The sequence below is a fragment of the Ursus maritimus genome, unplaced genomic scaffold (assembly GCF_017311325.1).
Source record: "Ursus maritimus isolate PB19 unplaced genomic scaffold, ASM1731132v1 scaffold_10, whole genome shotgun sequence".
Taxonomy (NCBI): Eukaryota; Metazoa; Chordata; class Mammalia; order Carnivora; family Ursidae; genus Ursus; species Ursus maritimus.
Window position 1 is genome coordinate 11,019,454 of NW_024423344.1, and position 16,573 is coordinate 11,036,026.

Sequence of the window (16,573 nt, forward strand, 5' to 3'; positions counted from 1 at the left end):
ATCTATGCATAATAAATACAGGTAGCGTTGGAATTATAACTGGTAGCCTTTTTGAACAGTTGTTTAAGTTGATATTAAATTTGATACCATCTCATCTTTTTTATTCCTTCATGCTGAACTTGATTCATCTTATATGTTTATCTTTGGCATAAGAAGGATTTTTTTATTCGCTTCCTTGCTTATTTAAAATTAACTCTTTGGTGCAGGATTTAAAATAGACACATTTTAGGCTTAAAATGACAAGAACTAAAACTAACAAATGTTGAGAATACAGAGCAATCCGTTGCTGGTAGGCCTATCAAATAGTAGCATCAGTGTAACATTCATAACAGATCTGGCAGTTTCCCATAAAGTTAAACCTATATCTACTCCATGACCCAGAAATTCTATTTCTGGGTATTTACCCAAGAGAAAAGAAAACATGTGTCCTCTGAAGGACTTATACAAAAATGTCCACAGCCACTGTTTTCTTAATAGTCCCAAACTGGATACAATCCAAATTTCCACCAACAGTAGAATGTAAACAAACTGGTATATTAATAAAATGAAATACTGCTACGTAATAAAAAAGAATAAGTTATCGTAATAGTCAACAACATGAACTTCCAAAACACCGTGCTGAGTCAAAGAAGCCAGACACAAAATCTTACACGTCGTGTGATTGCGTATGTTCTAAGGGCTCCAACAGGCAACACTTCTCTGTGATGAAGGAAATCAGGACAGTGAGTGTCTTGGGGTAGGAGGGGTGTTGACTGGGAAGGAGCATGACAGGTCTTTCTGGAGTGGTGGCAGTGATCTTATTATATGGGTACAGGCTACATGCATGCAAGTATCAACCCATCTAACTGCTCATGAAAGACCGGTGTGTTTCACTTCAAGGAAAGTACACGTAGATTGAAAACGACGTTGAGGTCAAAAAAGATATGGAGTAGGGTGAAGATGTTAGGTCACAAAAAAACAAAGAACCATGAAGAATTGGAGAGTAGGACCACACACACACGCACTCCCAGTCTTTAGACCCCGGCTGACATTTGTAACACTGAGCATGGTAACAAGGACATTGAACATGGAAACACGGTACTACTTGCATTCTTCCTTTCTTTTTCTTTTCTTTTTTTTTTTAAGATTTTATTTATTTATTTGACAGATAGACAGCCAGTGAGAGAGGGAACACAAGCAGGGGAAGTAGGAGAGGAAGAAGCAGGCTCCCAGCGGGGAAGCCTGATGTGGGGCTCGATCCCAGAATGCTGGGATCACGCCCTGAGCCGAAGGCAGACGCTTAACAACTGTGCCACCCAGGTGCCCCTGCGTTTTTCCTTTCTTTTGGTTTTTGCTACACAGATGACAATTGCTAGGAGTGAGAACAATTTTACAGCTCCACTCTGTAATATTATATATATATAATTATTATATATTATATATATATAAATTTTTTTTAAAATAGAATTAGGGAACTATAGCTGTTCAGAACCAGACAAGATTCCTTTATTTTCCATCTGAGGAAGTGGAGACCAGGAAGTTGAAGGGCCCTCTCATGGTCAGTTGTCAGACAAAGATTGCAAAGCACACCAACAGCTGGTGGCAGAAAAACAGCCCCAGCTTGCAGGAAACTCTGGGAGCTGTAGCCTGTATTGGTTTTTCTTTTCTTTTCTTTTCTTTTTTTTTTTTTAATCGCTGTTTATTACTGTGTTCTCAGTATTAAAGGGTAAGGCTGTCCCATTTATTGTCTCTTATGGACCAGGCTTTGTCTAGGTGCTTCACACATAGTATCCCTAATCCAGTCCAACAACTGTGCAAGGTAAATCCTATTGTATATATTCAAAGATGAGGAAATGAAGGAATGAAAAGGTCACGTGACTTGCTAACGCTTGCCAGGGCGGAATGGAAACCTACCTCAGCTTCATTCAAAACGCCGTGCTCTTTCCAGGAAGCCTTGCTGATCCTTTGAATACTAAATTTACTCTTTTTAAATCAATAATTACACAATTGTGCCTTTATAGGTGTTAGACATATACCCTTTGATTATTTTGGTCTCATCAAATTTGTATATAGATTACTATTATCCGATACTTGCCTCCTTCCTAGAATTTGTCTATTTAGCACTTAAATAGTTAAATGGAAAATTTCATCCTATTTTTCTTTGTAATTTTCAGACAGACAAATTCTCGATCGCTTTATCCGCTCTCACTGTGACTTTGGCATGGGACAGAAAAATAAAGGAAACCGTTCAAATGAAAAAAGTTGAAAGTCAATAAAAGCACCGGATCATTTTCTCACTAAAGGAAAAAAAAAGATCCAAATTGTTCCAAATAATATATTCATGGCTTTGTGTAATCTTGTTTTGTTGTACTTTGTTTTTAAACAATAAAATCATATAAGGCCATAAATCCTCCCCCCACTGAAGTATCTAATAGATTTTGCTATAATGTTTTTTTTCCTATTCTCTTCTGGATACTGAATTTGTGGTTTCAATTTTGATTTCGTCTTTGACCCAGAAATTATGTGGAAGATGCTTAATTTTCCAATAATTAGAGGATTTTTAAAAAACTTTTTATTGTTGACTTTCTCCTAAAAATTAAAAAAAAATCTTTGTTTTGGGAAATTTAGCAAAGTTTTCTTTTATGCTAAGCATGTGATTTGTATATTACATGAATGTAAGAAGAGAAAAAAATGTATAGTTTAATGTATTTCTCAAATCCCATATATTTTTGCTTTAATTGTATACTTGAACTGTCGAATTCTGAAAGAATAATATTAAAAACATCCCACAGTAAAAATGTTTTCATCAGTTTTCTTGTATTTCTAGGGTTTCATATATATTTATATAATATATATTCTGTATACATTTATATATGTAAATATATAATATATATAGCTGCTATATTGTTTATCAATGTTTATGACTCACACAGAGCTTTTTCAGTGATTAATTTTTTTTACTCATTACATGCTATTCCTCTTTGACTTCATTAATAATCTTGGCCATGAATTACATTTTAACTGATATTAAGGTTGCCATTCATGCCGGGATTGTTTTTCTTTACCTTTTCTTGGAATATATTTGCCTTCCCTTAATTTCCAATCTTTCTTTGTAAATTTCTTCCAGTATGCTGCTAGAAATACCTTATGTATGGGTTTTATATTACAACTAATATAAGAATTTAGTCCGTAGTACACAATAATTATGATGCTTGACATACTTAGTTTTATGATTTCCATATTATTTTTTGTTATTCTTTGTTGTTTTTTTTAGTCTTACATTTCCTAATTTTCTTTATTTTTTTTCTTACACTGTTATTTTTTTTTTTTTTTTTTTTAGAGAGTGCATGAGAGCATGAATGGGGGAGGGACAGAGGGGCTTGTGCAGACCCCGACTTGGGGCTGGATCCCATGACCCTGAGATCATGACATGAGCCAAAATCAAGAGTTGAACACTTAACGGACTGAGCCACCTGGGTTCCCCTTACACCGTTAATTTTTAAATTATACTATTTTTCACTATACTAGCAATTTCTTAAAATAACACATGGCCATTGCTGAATTTGGATTTCTCTATTAATTTTTTTATTATGTTATGTTAGTCACCATACAGTACATCATTAGTTTTTGATGGTAGTATTCAATGACTCATTACTTGCGTAAAACACCCAGTGCTCATTAATATATAAAAATTGTACTTTCCTATGCTTCCAGTATCTTTCCTTCATAATTCCTCCCTTCTCCACTAACTGAGAGGAGATCTTCAATTTCCCATTCCATATCGTACTTCCTGCTCCATCCGTGCACGCACGTGGACACACACACTCACATGCACGTCATTGCTCAGGCAGTTTGGAATTTTTGCTTCAAGCTTTACTTAGGGATTTCCTTACAATTTCCTGTCCTATTTAAAGAAGACTTAAGGCATATAAATTTTCAGTCACATCATCAGTATCATCCATTTGTGTTTAACTATCACTTGTACGTGCATTCTCTTGTTTTCCCAAATGATCAGATCCATGCTCTGACTTACTTTTATTTGGTTAGAATAGTTTCTATGTATTTCCTCACATGGGTTACAAGGGTGGTGACACGTCGAATCCTTACTTGTCCCAAAATGTCATTCTTCTGCATTAAATGATATCTTGCCTGGGTATAGAATTCTTGGAACTTCGATTTTCTCCATAGTCTGCAGCCATTCCATTGTCTTTTGGTTGAGAGTATGATTTGTAAGTCAGATACTGGTCTGGTTCAATTACTGCCGTAAGTGATCTGGGGTTTTTGGTTTTGTTTTTCTGGAAGTTTATAAGATTGTCTCTTTACCTTTTGGAGTATTTCAGTAACTTTTCAAGGCTATGTTCATTTCATTTGGAATTTTTCTTTGACTTCAGGTAATTTCTTTCATATTTTTTTATTATGGCCTTTCTTCTCTATGTTACTCTCGATGATCCTTTTTCTTCTTCTGAATATAATATTTGCAACAGAGGCCTCCTGGATCTGTCCTTTGAGTTTTTTTGACTTTTTGTTTATAGTTTTCATTTTGGGGTGGGTTTGTTTTGGTTATTTGTTTGTTTATTTATGTATTTATTATTATGTTCAGCCAGCCAGCGTATAGTACATCATAAGTTTTTGTTGTAGCGTTCAATGACTCATTAGTTGCATATAACACCCAGTGCTCATCCCATAGTTTCCATTTTGAATAATGTTTTTGACTTCTGTTGACAATTTCTTCCTTTTACCCACTCAGAACATCAGTCTGGCTCTTAGCAATGAATGTTCTGTTTATCCTATTTTAAAATCCAGGCATGAAATTTTATTTTACCATTAATTTTAGAAAGTCTTTTAATCCCCCTCTATGATTGAATCTCCTTGAGAGTTTACTTCTGTTTTGTTAAACATATCCTTACCTTCTCCATGGACTCTACCTTCAGCGGAAACACCTTTTCTATTTATTGGGTCTGGTCTTCTCCTTCAGCATATGGGGTGCTCGAAGAGAATATCATGGGTTGTCTGTGCCCTCAGGTAAGGTCAGTCCTTTGGGGCCTCTGAGCCAAGAAAAATGAGCCGTAGGGGAAGGCTGGTCAGTGTTTTATTTACTGGATGAGCGGTGAAGGGGCTGGGCTAACACAGAAGGGGTTCACTTGCTGCAGACGTGCACACAAGAATCCCATGCTCCCTCTGGGCTCCTCCAGGAAGGGGATGGACAACTCTTTCTCAACTGCACAGACTGGGAAAAGTTTATCCCACTATTGCAAACCCCTCCAGGTTTTATATGGTTATCAGGCTTGAGCAGCTTGTCTAAGAACCACAAGCAACGAGGGGACAGGTATGGCCATTCTGGAAGGTGTATTCCCACATCTGCCCATCAGGCACCTATCAGAGAAACTTGAAGTCTGAGATCCTTGCCATGGGTTCCAGCAGAGTACCTTCTCCCATGGCTCTGTGCCTACTGCTCTATCATGGCACAGGGTTCAGGGAAAACAAAGATTTGTACCTACTCCAAATCTCTGAAGAATTCGTGGCTTCACACACAGCCCAGGCCCCGCTCAAAAGTGTGCAGTTCTGTTGTTGTAAGGCATTGGAGTGTGTCTGAAGCTCTTTAGAGATTTGGAGTAGGTTCAAGTCTTCTCTGTCTCACTCCCTTCTCTGCTTCCCTGAAAGTCCTATGGGGCATCTCTCCTCTGCTCTCTACCTTGAATGACAACTGCCAGCAAAATATGCATGGGGGGGGGGCAGCTTGACCACTAAGGTTTTTATGGATCTCTTATTTGGACCTGTTCCACTTTCCACTTTCATTTTGTATCAAAGCAGTAATATCTCAGTGCTGTGCCTTTCTTTCGGATGGGTGATTTTCTACCTATGAGCTGGTGTTTGCCCCACCTTAGCAGTTGTGGGCCAGCACCTCAACATCGAGCTGCTATTGATGTCTTTCTTGGAGTACTAGGGATTTAGCTGTGGCCAGCCAGTAATTTCACATGGATTCTTTCTTAGCATAGTGTGCGCGGTGTGGGACTTCCTGACTATTCTCATGACACTCACGCCAAGGTATGGTCTACACTCCATTGGGATCTTGAGCCAAATATTAAACAAACAGTAGCCACTTCAGTCAATATTTATTGAACATCTATTATATGCCAAGCAGTGTTTTAGATAATAGGAATGCATTAGTAGTGAAAAGAAAAATATGGAAAATACATCATAGAGGGAGGGACAGATCATAAACAAGTAAAAGTGAACATTATAATTAGAATGTAAGTGCTACACAAAATATGAATAGTGCTGTGATAGAGAATAGTAAGAGGCTCCTACAGGGAAGGATCATTTCAGCTGAGATTTTAAGAGGAGGAAGAGCGGGGCACCTGGGTGCCTCAGTCAGGTGTCCGACTCTTGATTTCTGCTCAGGTCATGATCTCAGGGTTGTGAGATCGAGCCCCATGTCAGGCTCCATGCTCAGTGGGGAGTCTGCTTGAGATTCTCTCTTCCTCTCCTTCTGCCTCCTCCCCCTGATCTCTCTCTCTCTTTCTAAAATAATAAATCTTAAAAAAAAAAAAAGAGGGGAAAGAGCAAACCAGGTGAAGAGATGAGGCAATAGCTTTCCAGGCTTGGGAAACAGTAAGGCAAGGGCATTCGTAAAGCTTTGTCTAGGACTGGATTTCTTAGCCACTGCACACCATCTAAAACATCTAAAGCTTTCCACCTATCTCCAAAAGGAGAAGGCTCCACACCCTGGGAGTCCCAAATGGGATCTCTGACCTCCCTCTTAAATGATTTTTTTTAATGTTTACAAAGTTTACTCTTCGTTCTGTGAAGTTCTATGGATTTTGACAAAAGCATAGAGTCATTACAGTATTGTACAGAATAGTTTCACCACCCTAAAATACCACCTGGGCTTCACCTATTCAACCCTCCCTTTGCTCTTCCCAAACTTCTCATTACTTCTTTTGGAAATGGTTTTGGTATTCTAAGGGCAGGAGGGCCAAGAAAAGCCAACACCAAATCTATTGCCTCGTGGGAGACAGCCTACAGATGAGTATTACCATCCACCTGGCTGGATACAGAAAGGCATGCTATGTACAGAATTGTAGAACAGGGAAGTGGCTGCCACTCTAGAGCCAGAAATTCTGCTTGTAAATATAGTATTGAGATGTGCTATTTAACTGACTTATTCTTGAGGCATTGTGGTAACTGTGGTTTTGATTGTCTCCAATTCTTCATCTCTTTCTGTATGTATCCACACCCTTACTTACACAACTTTGTAGTCTCTCCCACCAAGGATGGAATGTATTTCTCAGCTTTTGATGGGGAGTTTGGCCATGTGACTTGCTTCAGCCAGTGGGATAGTAGCAGACATGAGCCTGGACTGCCCACTGGTCCCAGGAGGAGGATGAGAGACATGGGGAGATCTCCTGCTATGGTCTGTCCCAGATTCATATGTTGAGATCCTAATCCTTGAAGTGATTTTTAGCAGGTGGGGCCTTTGGAAGGCAAAGACCTCATGATTAGGATTAGTGTTCTTATTAAACAGGACCCACAGAGCTCCCAGCCCCTTCTGCCTTTGAGGACCCAAAGACAGCCATCTGAACCAGGAAGCTGTCACCAGACACCTAATTTGCTGGCACCATGATGGAATTCTAGCCTCCAGAGCGGTTAGAAGTGAATGATTCTTGTTTATGCACTACCTAGTTTACGGTATTTTGTTACAGCAGGCCAAATGGACTGATACAGCTACCCCAGCTCACCTACTCTAGTGACCCACAAACTGTTAGTGAGAAATAAATGGTTTTTGTTGCATACCACCAAGATTAACGTAGCATAGCTAAGTGATCCAGGCACAACATTTATTTAGATGAGACACCTCAGGAAACCTCAAAATGAAATGAAAGGCTTGGTAGAATCAGTTCACCCTCCTAAAAATATTAAGTCTGATCACCGCTAAAAATGGGTAGTGTTTAAAAAGTGGGTGTCTTTCAACATAGGAGAGTGTGGCTGTGGTTCCTTTGTATTTTAAAGCCTGCCAAATGGTGAAAGGCATTTTAAACACTGAAAACTTCAAAGGTTCTCATGAGGCCAGTAGCCACTGCTTATTTTAATGTGCCAAAGGATGTGAATGATTACTTTAATATGGTTCCTTCTCAGAGCGGATTGTCGAGACCAGATCAGTCTGACATGAGTTAATTATGTAGTACTAGTACCTCTATTATTATAGTTCAAAGAGAGTAGTGTTTCAACACAGATAATGATTCTGAAATTGTTTCTCTTGTGGAATCCCCTGATGGCTTTTTTGATTCCCTTTCTACTCTCTTGCAAAACTCACCCCCGCACACACACCCAATCAAAAAAATACATATAACAGATTTCTATGCTCTCCAGAAACATCTGTTCTTTGTTGTTAACCTCCTGAGGAAACTGTGATATAAATATGTTTAAATTTGTTCTATTTTGTTTAAAAAGTGCTTTCACAAATGGAAGAGTAGAAAAATAATATCACTTGAAATTAAAGACTGCAATCATTTATTAAAAAATGAAAGAAAAAGAAAAAGAGAAAAATCACAACAGGGCATTTGAAGTCGAATTTTCATTCTGTGCTAAAAATCTCTCTGTATGGAAGTGTAGGGGCCAGAGCAATGTTTCTCAACCTTGCCTGCACAACAGAATGGCTAGGAGAGACTTTTAAAATCCGGATGCCCTGGCCACTCCCTGGACCTGTTACATCAGAAATTCTAGGGGTGGAACTCAGCAACGCTCGGTTCTAAATTTTCCCAGGTGATTCTAATGTTCAGCAAAGATGAAGAGCCGCTGACCTAAAGAAGTGACCTAGCTGGCAAGTTGCACTTGCTAGTTCAGTCAAGGTCTGGGCAGGAGAGAGAACCCACCCCATTTGTTTCGTGTGATAAAGCTTAAATGGTGTACTACTTAAAAGGACTAGCAATGGAAGGAAATGTTACCATCTCTAGGCCTGATGGACAATGTGACCAGAGCCCAGTGAGACCCAGAAGCTCCTGTCCCATGGGAATTGTAGTCAGGGAGGGATAGAACCACTGCCAGAGACATGCCAACAGGGAGAGATGGGGGAAGAAATACTCTGCTCTCGTTTTCTCCTGCCCTTTAAAAGAATCTAACACCTGTCAATGGCTCTCATTGACCAAGCCCAATGGACTCCCACCAGAAACGTATTGAGGGAGATACAGTCCAAAGGGTCAGCTTCCAGTGGCCCAGAGTGGGTTAGAGAAGAACATTAAAGGGACTTTGGGGGCCAAACCAAATATAACCAACACAACCAGCTAGGCTTTCTGAACCAAAACCAAAAGCAGAGTGTGCAGCCAAGTGCTGAGTATGATTTCTAAATGTAATTTTGTAAAATGCTTTACAAAACAAAGTGATATTATTTGTTTAAAGAATCATCTTAAAAAATAATCACATTTCGTGAAGTTGGGATTTTTCCAGAAAAGCTAAGGTATATGATTATGACAGTTTAAACTTTATCATTCATTCAACATTTATTTCAGAATATTCTTTAAGAGTCTTTTGTGCCTGACACAGTGCCACACTAGATACAGAAATCAAAGACATTGGAAACCATACTTCTGGGTATTCTCTAAACGTCAGCTGTGTCGTTTGCGTAGTTCAGATCTTCTGCGTCTTTACTGATTTTCTATTTGAGAGAGGAGTGTTCAAGTCTCCGACTATAATTGTCGATTTATCTATGTATCATTTCAGTTTCCATCAGTCTGTCCATTCTCCTTCTGTATTTTAAAGCAGCATTGTTAGGTGGAAACATAGTGCTATGTCTTTCTGAAGAAGTAACCCCTTTTTTCATTATATATTGGCTCTCTTTAACCCTGATAATATTCCATATTCTGAAGTCTACTTTGTCTCATATTAATGTAGCTATTTCAGATTTCTTTCAGTTAGTTTCTGTGTGGTATGTGTTTTTCCATCCTTTTGCTTTTTGTCTTTTCATTTAAAGTGAGTTACTTTGTGTGTGTACATAACCATATCCTCTTCATCCATTCATCAGTCGGGCATTTGGGCTGTTTCCATAATTTGGCTATTGTAGATAATGCTGCTATCAACATCAGGGTGCATGTATCCTTTTGAATTAGTATTTTGTGGGTGGGGGGATGGGGGAAATAGGTGATGGAGATTAAGGAGGGCAATTATGTTAAGCACCAGGTGTTGTATGAAGTGTTGAATCCCTGTATTGTACACTGTATGTTACCTGATTGAAATTTAAATTAAAACCTAAAAAAAATTTAAAAACGAAAGTGGGTTTTTTGTAGATAGCAAATAGTTGGACTTGCTTTTTAATCCAATCTGATAATCTCTCTCTTTCAATTGATGTGTTTCTGCCATTCACATTTAATGTGATTATCGATATGAACAGATTAAGACTTATCATTTTGATATCTGCTTTCCATTTTATTTCATATGTTCTTTTTCCCCTCTTTTTCTGTCTTCTCTTGGATTAATTCATGTATTTTTATTACTTCATCTTTGTCTCCACTATTATTATTTATGCTGCTTTTCCAAATGTTCTTAGTGCTTGCCTTGGTTTCTCTAATATACATCTTTAATTAATATACATCCATCATCAAATATTTTCCTACTTCCTATATAGTTTAAAGACCTTGTACTTGTATATGCCGAACTCTCCCCTTCTTTCTTTTTTGTGCTGTTGTTATCTTACATTTTATTTTTACCTATGCTGTAAGTATATAATACATTGCTATTATTTTTCAGGCAGCTTTCTTTTAGAAAAATTAAATTTATACTATCTTTATTTATTGTATTTCCGGCACTCTTCATTTCTTTGTGCAGGTCTTCTGAGTTTCTCTCTGATGCTATATTCCTTTAACATTTCCAAAGCTTTTCCTTCTGGTAGACTTTAGTGTGAGGGTTAATGTTAATCTTGCCAGGAGCTGGGCTGGCTTTGAGGTTTGTTGTTGGTAGGGTTATTCTCGGTAGGACAAAACCTTCGAATGCTTCTCAGTTTTTGTTTGAGAATGTCTATTTCTCTTTCATTTGTTGAAGCTACTTTTGCTAGGCACAGAATTTTTGTTTGACATATTTTTTTTGCTTTCAACATTTAAAGGTGTTACTCCATTGCCTTATTGCTTGCATCATTTCTAACAAGGAATGCTGTAATTCTTATTCCTCAGCAGTATGTAGGTTCTTTTTCCTGTGGCTGCATTCAAAATTTTCTCTTTTTTTTGTCCAGGAGTTTGAGTATAACATTGAGGTTTTTGTTTGTTCTTTTGTTTGTTTTTGGTATTTATCCTGCTCAATGTTCTCTGATCTTCTTATATCTATGGTTTGTGTCTGTCATCAACTTTTGGAAATTCTTAGCCATTATTTCTTCCATATTTCTTCAGCCCTGTTCTCTCCTCCTCTGCTTCTGTGATTCCAAGTACATATTTCTTATTGGACGTTGTCGGACAGCTCTTGAGTAGTCTGTATTGTTCATTTTTTCCTCTATTTTCTCTTTGTGTTTCGGTTTGGCTAATTTCTATTTGCCTGTCATCAAGTTCACTGGTTCTCTTCTTGATTGTGTGAAGCCTACACATGAGTCCATCAAAGGGGGTTCTTCATCTCCATTTCTACATTTTTCATTTCTAGCATTTCCATTTGATTCTTTCTTGTGGTTTCCCTCTTTGTGCTGACATTACCTATGTGATATTGTATACTGTCTGCATTTCCATTAGACTTTAATATGTTCATCATAGTTGTTTAAAATTTCCCATCATATAGTTTCAACATCTGCACCATATCGGAGTCTGTTTCTGTTGATTGCTTTGTCTCTTGGCAGGGTACTGATTTTTTAAAATTGTGCTTCCATGTGCTTCATAACTTTTTGCTGAAAGCTGAACATCCTGTGTGTGACAGTAGGAACTGGAGTAGACAGTTTTCATGACTGGGAATTGGTGTGCTTCTTCTTCCTTTTGTGTGGGTATCAGGGTTAATACAGTCAGGAGTCGGACTGGGTTGGAGGTTTATTGTTGCTATGGTTACCCTCAGTGTACCACAGGCTTCAGATCCCTCTAACAATACCTTGTAGTCTAACAGTACCTTGTAGGGTAGCAGCTGGTTTTCCAGAGGGTATTTTCAATTCCTGCTCCATCCTCAACTTTAGGTCTTTCCTGTATACTCATTCCTCAGAGCTTGTTAGCCTTATGGGGCGGGGGGTGTTCTTTGTTGTTCTGGTTAAGCCTGATTCTTAGGCAGATACTATGTTCCTGGGTGTTGGGATGTGGCCTTCTCAGGACTCCTGCCTCCCCTCCAGCTATAGTTCTGAGCCCAGTCCTTGTTCCTGTCCCTCTCGCATGAGTAGAGGATATTTTCATTTCCCTTCCCTCAGCAGCAATGGATTTCCCACTGTATCTTAAGGGCAGTGTTATTTTCTTTCCCCCTACAGATTAAAGCTTGTATTTCATAGGGGAGACAGGAGTTTGGGTAGGGCTTTATGCTTCTCCTCTAGTAGCTGCTCTCCCTAAGGCTGGTACCATGGTTTCTCTGGAGAATCACTGGTCCGTTCCATGCATTCCTGGTGGGATCCATGGAGAAGTCTGCAAGGGGGTGGAAACTCCCCCTATATGTGCTGCCTCACTGGGCTCCACATGCTCTTGCCAGCCCACATTCAGTCTCCATCAAATTACTAACTATTCTTGCTGAATTCTTTCTGGTGTCCCGCTGCTTCTGTCCCAGATCAGCAAATACTAGTTCCCATCTCATCCTGCAGGCGCCTGTGTCTCCTTGACTTGGGGCTGGTCAGTTGCCCTCTGTGAGAGGCACAAAACTTGCAGGTTGTCCAGCTTTCTGTTCTTGTTCTACTTTTAAGGGTGGAAATTCTACCCTTTCTAGGTTTCCAGATCCCTGAATAGAAACTGAAAGTCAGAAATACGGTTTTTATTTGTCTTTTAACAGTTTCCAACTTCCAGTTATAAGATAAGTAAGTCCTGGGGAGGCAATGTAGAGCATGACAGAATTTGCAGTGCTGTAGCGTATATTTGAAAGTTGCTATGACGATAGATCTTAAATGTTCTCATCACAAGAAAAATATGTAACTATCTGAGGTGATGGATGTTAATCAAACTTACTGTGCTGATCAGTTCACAATACCAACATGTATCAAATCATTACATTGTACACCTTTAACTTATACAATGTTATTTTTTTTAAAGATTTTATTTATTTATTCGACAGAGATAGAGACAGCCAGCGAGAGAGGGAACACAAGCAGGGGGAGTGGGAGAGGAAGAAGCAGGCTCATAGCAGAGGAGCCTGATGTGGGGCTCTATCCCTTAATGCCGGGGTCATGCCCTGAGCCGAAGGCAGACGCTTAACCGCTGTGCCACCCAGGCGCCCCTGACTAGTTTTTTATAATTAATTGGGTATAATCAATCAGTAGTCAGTTATTAACTAATTTTACTAGTTTTTTAGGTTTATTTTATTAGTTCAATTTTTCTTATTTTTATAGTAACTATAAACCCCCATAAAAATACTTTGGGTAATATTTAATTAGAAATGTACAGGACCCACATGAAGAAACCTCATAAAATTCTCTAAGGAACAGGAAGTAAGTCTTGAGTAAGTAAAGAGGCAGTATAGTTTCATACAGAAGATTCAATACTGTAAAAATGACACCTTTTCCTAAATTGACTTATACATTTAATACCAATAGAACTTCCTACAGTATTTTCATGAGTTTGGATAGCTGTGTATGTAACTTGACAAAAAAATTCTAAACCTTATTTGGAAAGAATAAATGTCAAGAATAACCATGAAAATTTTAATCCAGGAGACAATTGGAGAAAATAGTTAGGTGAAAATGTCCCTTACAAATATTAAAATGTGTGGTAAAGTTACCATCCCACACTCTGTCACAGGTGCAGGGGAAAATGAACAGATTAATGGAACAAAAAAAGGCCAGGAAATGACTAAAATATGTATAGATGGGAATTTGGTATATAATAAAGGTGCCAGTATAAAATCGTAGGAAGGAAATGGCTTATCAAATAAATGTCATTGAAAACCAACCACTGCAGGGAAAAAGGTATCCGTACATCACTCCCTTAATAAATTGCAGATGGATGAAATAAATAAGTGTAAAATGTTTTAAAAAAATGAAATCATCCAGACACTGGAAGAATTTTTTTTTTTCCTAGCTAGGGTAAAACCCTCAGATTCTTAAATAAGGAGACTACTCAATTTGTCCACCTACAAATTAAAACCTTCAGGATGGCCCAAACAGCACTCCCCACCCCCCCGCCCCCACCCCCGGCAAAGAATGTCTGTCATAAAAGTGAGAGACAACAGAAAAGGTATTAGTATCACATATAATGAAGTGGCAGTAGTAGATTCAAATAGTTTTTATAAATCAATCAGAAATTAACAAACACCTTAATGGAAAGATGGGCAAAGGTTTGCCATGTTGGCAAAGATGAACCAAACAGTGCTGGCAAGGGTAAGAAAGGATGCTCTCATGTGTGGTTGGGGTGTGCATTAGCTCGCTGGAGCTGTTGTTACAAGGTACCACAAACTGGGTGGCTTGAGACAACAGAAATTATTGTCTCACGGTTCGGGAGGCTAGAAGTCAGAAGTTCAGGTGTTGGCAGTGCCCTGCTCCCTCCAAGGCCTCCAGGGGAGAATCCTTCCAGGCTTCCACAAGCTTCTGCTAACCCTAGGCGTTTCGTGGTTTGTAGAAGCGTCACTTCAGCCTTTGCTTCCTTGGCACACGGCAGTGTTTCCTTGTCTTTTTGTCTTCGCAAGACCATCTTACCTCTGTGTGTCTGTCCAAGTGTCCCTCTTCTCATGACGACATTCTTCAAATTGGACAAGGGCCCACCCTGTGCAGTATGACCTCAGTTTGGGAATACGCTTCAGAGCTCCCCCTCATGAATTTACCATAAGGAGATCTTCGCAAGAATGGAAAAAGTGACAGGCCCAGTTTGGTTTTTAAATCAAAGTTCTCCCTAAAACTGGAGAAAAATGTCAACGACTTTTCTTTCTGTTAATAGGGGAGTGTTAAGTAAATTCAGAATGGAACACCATGCATACATTTAGGTCTCTATTTATTGATAAAAAAACGAAGTAGATGCTCTGACTTGAAGCACTATGTGTGATATGTCACCTGGCATCTTGCTAAGTGAAAAAAGTAGATTACAAAATGATGTGATGCCATTTCTATAAAACTGTACAACTTCATATTAGCATAGAATAAAACGATAATACACTGCTGTCTAGCACGGTGCACTTTATCTCGAGGAATGGATCTCAGAGTGCTGCCAGGTGACATATCACACATAGTGCTTCAAGTCAGAGCATCTCGAGAGGCGACTGGGGGGCTCCGTCCGTTAAGCCTCTGCCTTCAGATCAGGTCACAATCCCAGGGTTCTGGGATTAAGCCCTGTGTTGGGGGTTCCCTGCTCAGGGGGGAGTCTGCTTCTCCCTCTGCCTCTCCCCGTGCTCTCTCTTAAATAAATAACATCTTTAAAAAAAGAGCATCTCCACATTTTTTTTTATTTTTTTAAAAAGATTTTATTTATTTATGTGACAGAGAGACAGCCAGCGAGAGAGGGAACACAAGCAGGGGGAGTGGGAGAGGGAGAAGCAGGCTCCCAGCGGAGGAGCCCAATGTGGGACTCGATCCCAGAACCCCGGGATCACGCCCTGAGCTGAAGGCAGACGCTTAACGACTGTGCTACCGAGGCGCCCCAATCTCCACACTTTTAAATAAATGTCAAGAGAGACCAAAGGTGACACAGCTATTGAAGCTCAGAGCACAGAGAGCCAAGCTAGCACATGTCGCGGCAGAAATGGCTCTACCATGTAGTGACCATGAGATGGAAGCTGAGCCACACCCTACGTGTAAAGGAAGATCACAGCACTACAGGAGTTTGTCCCCCAAATAAAGCAGATGAAGTTTCAGGAGCTACCGGCAAAGTGAGAAATGTTATTCGTTCATGCTTCTCCTGCACTAGACATGTTTCTAGGCTCTGAGGATTCAGCTGGAAAAGAGATAAATTCATCTCTTCGGAGCTTATATTCTGAAGATAGAAAATTGATAGCAGGGACGCCTGGGTGGCTCAGTTGGTTAAGCGTCTGCCTTTGGCTCAGGTCATGACCCCAGGGTCCTGGGTTCGAGCCCCACGTCGGGCTCCCTGCTCAGCGGGGACCTGCTTCTCCCTCTCCCTCTGCCCCTGCTTGTGCTCTCTCTCTCAGATAAATAAAATCTTTAAAAAAAAAAGAAAATTGATAACAAACTAATAAACAAATGCATGATATAATGACAGTTACAGCAGTATGAAGAAAACCATAAACATGTAATACAAATATGTATTTCACATATATTACACCATGTCAATATATGATACACTGTGGAATTCAGGAGTGTGAAGGAAAATACAGCAGACTAGTAGGGACAGAGAGGCATGAGGGGTTGCTGTTTTAGGTGGGGTGGTCAGGAAGGCATTTATAAGGGGGCATTGAGCTCATTCCTGACAGAAGTCAGAGAGAAGGGGAGGATCTTATGGACAGCGGAAGGAAGGGTCTCCCATGTAGAGGGAACAATGGCAGAAGCCCTGTATGTTTTAAAACA

At 39.4% G+C, this 16,573-nt stretch overlaps 1 protein-coding gene across 5 annotated transcripts in view; it reads left to right on the forward strand.

The window, feature by feature from the left end:
* TEX26 (testis expressed 26) overlaps positions 1-2,771 on the forward strand; it is a 35,897-nt gene extending 33,126 nt beyond the window's left edge. For all 5 annotated transcript variants that reach the window (XM_008692200.2, XM_008692202.2, XM_008692204.2 and 2 more), the window contains one exon: positions 2,154-2,771. In XM_008692200.2, coding sequence (XP_008690422.1) covers positions 2,154-2,245 — 92 coding nt within the window. In that variant the 3' untranslated portion in view covers positions 2,246-2,771. The remainder of the gene's footprint in view (positions 1-2,153) is intronic.
* Positions 2,772-16,573: the final 13,802 nt, after the last annotated feature.